Raw genomic sequence first — 7,478 nt, 5'->3', positions numbered from 1 at the left:
TATTTTCGAAAATGGCAAATTGGAGGGGATTTATTGAACTATTCTAGGACATTTCAGGATAATGCCCGAATGGTCCATTTTGTTGAATGGCCAAATCAAATAGTCGTGTCATTGTAGCACACGAAAAAAAAACCTGTAATGTTCTGGCTATTCCATTAAACCAAATGTGATGCAAATGCCACTCTTTCAATATAAATACAAAAATACAGTAAAAAAACAAACAAACAAAATGAAGGTCCTTTCTTCAAAAGAAAAAATATATACAACCAAGGTCCTGTACTTGGATAGAAATTAGAATTGGGAATATAATAGCTCCTTATGCTGTTATTAATTTTTCACTGAAAGGACACGTGGTGAAAGGGATAAATCTTGTGAAGTAGAAAACTTGTTGCAACTGCAGATCTTCTTACCAAAAAAATAAACAAAAAAAAGCAAAGTAATTTCTTTTCCCTTTGTATTGAAGGGGCACTAAGCCCAAAATTCCTAAATTGTCCTCATCTTATGATACAAAAGATGAATTGTTTTTTAAAAAAAATAGTGTACATTGATGGAGTTTTGAAAAGAATGATAAAATAATCCTATATCATCTTTTCTATTCACAGTAAAAGAATAAACTAACTGAATGTGGTTTTCACTATGGTATATATGTTAGCAACAAGTAGTCCTACATAGCCTCTTCATAATGGGAAGGACTGCCTTTTGGAAGGGATGCTTCTCTGCAGTAACTTCTCTTTCATCCCCACAGGTAAACTTTGGGTTCTCATTTCTTCACTACCACCTGCTGGTATGCCAACTTTTGGACTTGGGCTACTACTCGACTGAGGAGAACAGTATGGTTTCAAATAGCTTGTACTTCTTGGAGACAAGTTCACTTGCTCCAGAGCCCGGAACTGGAGTCCCGAGGGGTAGTCCCTAACACAACCAATCCGTGGTCCTGCTCCTGTTGTCCACTTGCACGACAACTGCTTCCCTAACTGATATGACTTCATTCCCTTTTTAGAGTTGATCCTTTGAAGTATTGATTCTTTAGGGACGTCTTCTACCCCAGTTTCATCCATCCTTTCATAATCATCTACCAAAGGGGAATCCATCGGATTTTCATTGCAACTCGGCATATCAGCACCATGGTCATCTTGTGACATCTCAAACAATTCTGCTCTTTTCGGTATTTCCAGATCAGTCAATTTTCTGCTAAGACTGATGAGCCTCCTTGACTTGGGGCGTCCAACAGCTGCACTAATGTCTTGTTCCTCTGAATTAATCACCTCCTCGATTGAATCTTTTACATTCATCTCTTCCACCTCTAAGCTAAAGTCCTCTTCAGATGAATTGCATCTAAGATGGTTAATGCTTCTTCGTTTGCCAGCCAAGCTTGCTTCCTCATCCACCGGAGTCATCTGAATGTAACAAAACAAGCATTGTCAAAATATTAATTTCAATTGCAAAACGAAAATATACACATGCTTAAAAGTGTAGAGCACATTTTTTGTTCTTCATTTTATTTTTACCTTCACATCTGTAAGATTGACGTCGTTCTCCCTTAGAAATGAAATGAAGTCGTTAAAATTTTCTTCTGTAGGACGGTAGTGACCACTGTGAGGCCAAACTGCCTGTTAAACAGAGGTAAAGCAATAATGGTTAAGAGACTGTTTTGGAACATAAAGACAATCAATCAGTGAAAAACAAAAGGATCCGAAAGATAATATGAGAGGCTCTACCTTAAGGACACCATTATCAACAATTAATCTTCCAGCAGCAATAGTGGCACCCCCAGCCAAGAAGCTAGAATGTTGAAATGTACCCTTCTTCTTCACGCCAACATATAAGACTTTGGATGTGCTAAGGACAAAAATCCACTTGGTATCATCAGTTTCTTCAGTCGTGTGGAGAAGCTTCCCTGTTTGCTTGTACATGAACTTTCCATCGACCACAACAACTTCGTACGGCATTCTTTCCATCTGTATAGTGGATAATTGTTTCAGTAATAGTTTGAATATAAATTCAGATAAAGTAGGATGAAAATAAACAAATAAATACCCACCGGACCAAGATATTTGATGCACTGCTGTTGAAGCTTTGATCTAGGACATTTTTCGATATTTACTTCTTTCCCTTCCCCAATATCCAGCCTGCATTTCCAAAACAAGTCCATCAATTTTCAGCTTTAAACTCTTGAACCTAGGATCAGAATCTCTTACTCTAACAAACCAAAATGCTCAGTTAAAGAAAATTACCAATAAAAGAAGGGTTCTAGACTCTGAGAATGGAGCCATTGATTATAATAAAAGTGTAGATTGTGTCCATAGCGATGCCTTGGATCTATCTGCACAATACATGAAACTATATAATCAGAAACAAATAAGATGAACTGTAAACTAATCTCGTTTTTATTGCAATCAACTTACTGCTTCAAGCCAGTGTTGCAAAGCAAGCTTTTGAGCTTTATCGTTCTTTGATAAACCTTTTCCAACCTTGGCAGCTCGAGTTCTTGCCCTTGACCAACGCGAAATTGCAGTCTCATGTTTATCTATATCGAAGAATGATATAGAACTCCTCTTGAGTTCGGCAAAATCTAAGAGCTTCCACCTACAATACAACAAATGATATCATTAGAAAAATAAATAAACAAATAAAAATTTTGTGTTGCAAGGTAATATAGAACATACAAATATAATACACACCAACTCTGCTCAACGAGTACTGCACAATCAGCTAGTTTTCTTCGTGTTCTAAAGCTCTTGTACACCTTCTGCAATCTTATTGCCGCCTCATGTTGTGGATTGCTGGGATCTAATACCGGTGATGTGGATTGAATATCCATTGCTTCTCTCTTTGAACTGACATCTTTAATGTGCAAATCCTCGAGTTTATCCGATGAAGAAGACGACTTGAGTGAAAGCATCCTCTCGAAATTGCTCCCTTTAAAGCTTATAGATCCCTCCAATATCATCTTTCCAGAACCTACTGATTTTAAAATGGTGGGCTCAGAATCTGAAGTTTTGAAACTGATAGATCTAACAGGTGTTTTCACTCCATCATCTCCAAAACTTATGGATTTCACAGTGACAGATTCTAAAGCATTCTCCAAATCACTGCATTTAGCAAATGGGTAGGACAAAGCAGCACCCATCCGACAACAAGGATTTCTGTGAATCAAAATGAAATTGGTTAAGCCTTTCCCAGTGCTAAATATATCAATTTATCAATGTTACCAAATAAAGCATAACAAGATAAGATGGTCAAAACAAACAGATTTTTAACTCCAAAAACTCTTCTACCTTACTAGAAATAGAATCAAAAGCATTTCACTTTTCACATTCTCTACCAAATACAGAATCCCTTATCAAAATCCTCCAATACTAGATTCTGGATCTGCCAAAAAAGCAATATTCTTGGAATCCCCACTTAATACGATAGGATCATGACCAAAAGAAGAACAAACTAATAATACCCATTTCATCAAAATCCAAAACAAAACGAATATAACAAAAGCAACATGAAGCAGTGGAGGTTAGAGGGAAACATTACCTTGAATAGTGAAACAGGCAAGAAAAGGGGTTGCTATCCTGGGATTTCGACTTTAGTTTGGGTTTGAGTTTGAGTTTTTTCTCTCTCTGAAAACAAAAACACTTGGTTTTTTATGCTAGAATGAAGGTGGTACCATTGGTAGCCTCCACCTACGATGGCTTATATTCAATAATTTTACGAAGACACAGAGCAAGTTTAAATTGTAATTTACTCAAAATCAAAACAGCGTTGTCTTATATTTTTATTCCGACCACGTGGTTTGGAGTTTGGACTATTTTTTCTTCAACACCCTGTACCTGGAGGTGACTCTCGTTTCACTTTTTGCTTGCAATATTTCAAAAGAAGGATTATAAGTAGATATAATGATTTTAAGCTTTATTTATAACTTTTAATAGTTAAAAGAAAAAGTTGGTTATTTAAAGCAAAAAGATAGTAATTGTAAGTGAAGCAGAGTTGCATCGAAGGTAGAGTGAAATTGGGGGATGGACTTTTAATTTGTTTCTTAAAATAAAAATGAAAGATTTCTTGGAAATTGTTGTTATAAAAATAAAGGGGTCATTCTTGGACAAAGACGTTGAATATTCTAAACCAAAAAGGAGTTGTAGAAAATAACAAGAGATTTGATTTTGACTTGGCAATTCTTTCTTTAATTTCTCCTCATATCGTTCAACTTGTAAGAAACTCGTACCTTCATCCCCAAGCTTTCGGTTTTTCAATTTTTGACTCTTTCGCACAAAAAGACTTTAGCTAGATTGAGTTCAACATCAAATATTTTTTTATTGTTCTAGTAAAAAAATTAGATTGGTTAACTTTCTTTTAAAAAATTATAATTTTTATATTTGAATTCGGCACATGGCACATTTGTTTAGGAGTTTAACGGGACATTTGCATCATGAACCACAAGGTTGGGCAGCTGCTGAACAAAGAGTCGAGTGCTGTAAAAATGATAAAGAAAGTGAAGGAAACTTCCCCAATGACCCACACCTTGACTTGCAATGCAAGAAGAAGCATTCAACCACATGAGTTGGTGACCCTCTTTATAAATATTATCTATCTGTCCATGAAACCTAAATAATAGAATAATGTGTTGAGGATTGTGCATGTATTTTGAAATTATTAACACAATTTATGCTTTATACTCCCCACTAAAACTACAATATCTGCTGCCCTTCCTTTTTTATATTTATTTTTTGTCCCACTCCTACCTTTTATATGCATTAACCATAAATTCATTTTGCTTTACAATCTAACTCATATACCTCCAGATTCATTCTAAACCTTATGTTATATTTTGATTACAGTAAAACTTATATTAATCATATTCTTTTAATATTTAATAAATGAAATTATATTTGTAAATTTTATTAAAGATGCAATCTAAATGATATTATTATTTTAGTTTTTAAATTTAAATTATTCTCTAAATCTCAAATGCTACTAGATGTTTCAAATGTTTTTATAGTGTATAACAATAACATCCAAAATTTTGGTAACAAATGAAGTTGTTATAGAAAGTGTTGATTGTATAATAATTAAATATGGTTTTGGTTAAAATAGTAGAATTGAATTATTAAAAATCATTATGTTTTTCCGGCTTTTATAATAATAATAATAATAAAATAAATTTGTCCTCAAAATAATATTTTATGCTTTATAAAAAGAGGGCTTTTGGTAAATTCTCCACTAAATTAGGACCCGGTTGAAGGGTGACATAAACTCAATAAAAATTTTAAAAATGTTATAAAATCAACTCAAATAATACTTTTTTTAATCAACCAATAATTGATTATTATTCTCTTAAATTGTTACAATAATTTTACTACAAATAGAATTATTTTTTAAAAGAGAATTATTTGAAATTGAAAAAATAAAACCCGACATTTAATCTACTGGTTAAAGGTGTTCATCATATCTCCAAAAGTCGTGGAATTGATCTGCAAGTTATGCTTATGTGATAATTTAAATGAGTCTGTGTAAGGATGTGACTTTGTAATTCTATTTTTATGAAAAAAGTAAAACACTTTAAAATTTCTTAAAATTTATCATGATTGAATATGTGGTAATGTAAATGTGTGTTTATGAAGTTTGAAAGGTTAAAAAAAATGGTGATTTAAAAAGGTTAGAATATTAGCATGATTTGTCATCCCTTTATCGTTTTATGCATACAATTTAGAACCTTTCGGCACCATAAAAAAAATTAATTAATATTGCTGTAAAAGGAGAAGTCGCAAAAATAAAGAATAAAACAGTGATTTGTATGAACAATTTGTGTTTGAACCTTTACACTTCATAAGTAGTTGACATTTTTTGTTTGTAAGCTTAAAATGTGAAACAGAGATTATTAATTTTATATATTCGCGTAGCCGGAAACTCCAACACCTTCAAACCAAAAAGATGGACTATTAAAATTATTTGTCGGAAAATAGCAAAAAGTACCATTTTCTTTTAAAAAAACATGTGCTTTGTTTGCTGTAATTTTATTTTATAACGATTTATACTGATAGTAAACTAAAAATTAAAAATTTTAAGTCAATTTTGGATCTGTAATGCCTGAGAGGACCAAAATGATTTTATTGTTTTTGCCATTATTAAAAAAATAAAATGTGCTAATATTAAATTATATAATTGTCTAGAAATTTGAATTATGAAGATGGAAAATGAGACAGACAAAATACAACTATCAGTGAGATATGGGATTGGGTACTTTGAACCGTACGAGATGTCAATACTCACGTGTCGTCTCTCTACTCAACCACATCATTTTTATTTCGAGTTAAGTTGGATATGGAAAAATGTTGGGTTTTAATAAAATATATCATTTAAAAATAAAAAAATTAAATTTTAAATATATGAAAAAGTATAGAATTTTAAAGTATATTTTAATCTCTAGATACACATTTATATATTTGTAATATAAAAATATGGGTTGAAAGAAATATAAATCAATACTTTATTAAAATGGTGAGAAATAAATAAATAAATAAAGGGATGGAGGGTGATCCATCTCAAGGCGATCCGCGGACACCGGTGACACCTCATTCTCCCTTCCATTCCCACTCCCACTGTTTTCTCTTAATTTTTCTTTTTTAAAGTTTAAGTACTTTCAAAGTACAAATATAAGTACTCAGTAATTAAATTGTTACGTATAAATTAGAGCAATAAAACAATTATAGCCCAATTAGAATGAGATTGGAACATTTTAGAGGATTTCTTTGGAAGAAAGATTATTCCTGGTGGAATTAAAAATAACGGTTATCGTGATATTAATTATTAACACTGGAGTGTGTGTTTGGATACACAACAATGCTAGTCAGAATAAGTATTATGCAATGTTTTTCAAACCAAAGTTGATGGTCAAACCAATCAAGTCACTAGTTCATCGTTCCAACCAATTCAATTAAAAAAAGTAAAAGTTTTTGATTCAACCGGTTCTCAATCCAATTGATTCGACCCACTAGTCCAATCTAATTTAAAGAGTGGCCAATTCAAACAATATTAGTATAGAGAAAGCAACATGATTATTAATGACATTAAATTAAATTTATATAAAATATAATTTCGCTTTATGTAATTAATTATTTAAATTAATTTTATGTAATTAATCATATTTAATTTTTTTGGTAGCAATAATATTTGTTTTTATTTGGATACAATTGATAATATTTATTTATATGTTTAGTTAATGTAAATAAAACATTATTATTTGAAAATAAATATATAAATAACAATATTTAAACAAATAGACAAATTATTATAATGAAATAAGAAAGAAAAAACGTGAAGATGTTTATTTGTAGATAAAAATAGCACATAAGTTTTATAATAGATGATTGGAAATGAAAACAGATCTTAAATTCGGGATCTTCGATTTCGTTATTTCTCTTAATTAATTTTAAATATTATAATATTTAGGTAAAAGTATCCAAACATTTTAAGGCTGGATAAAAAAT

The 7,478-nt window shown here is 31.5% G+C and overlaps 1 protein-coding gene across 2 annotated transcripts; it reads right to left on the bottom strand.

Moving 5' to 3' along the window:
* Positions 1-418: 418 nt before the first annotated feature.
* On the bottom strand, positions 419-3,860 carry LOC105790882 (IQ domain-containing protein IQM2). Of its 2 annotated transcripts, none has more exons than XM_012618684.2 (8): positions 3,529-3,860; positions 2,667-3,146; positions 2,406-2,586; positions 2,235-2,323; positions 2,042-2,129; positions 1,719-1,958; positions 1,509-1,610; positions 419-1,397 (listed from the first exon to the last, which is right to left on the bottom strand). In XM_012618684.2, the coding sequence occupies exons 2-8, from the start codon at positions 3,128-3,130 to the stop codon at positions 678-680; spliced, it is 1,884 nt and encodes a 627-aa protein (XP_012474138.1). In that variant the 5' UTR covers positions 3,131-3,146; positions 3,529-3,860; the 3' UTR covers positions 419-677. The 2 variants fall into 2 exon arrangements, with proteins under 2 accessions (XP_012474138.1, XP_012474139.1); XM_012618685.2 differs by having other exon boundaries at positions 2,682-3,146; positions 3,529-3,858.
* Positions 3,861-7,478: the final 3,618 nt, after the last annotated feature.

This window comes from Gossypium raimondii, chromosome 8 (genome assembly GCF_025698545.1).
Source record: "Gossypium raimondii isolate GPD5lz chromosome 8, ASM2569854v1, whole genome shotgun sequence".
NCBI lineage: Eukaryota > Viridiplantae > Streptophyta > Magnoliopsida > Malvales > Malvaceae > Gossypium > Gossypium raimondii.
This window is presented reverse-complemented; position numbering and strand designations above follow the sequence as displayed.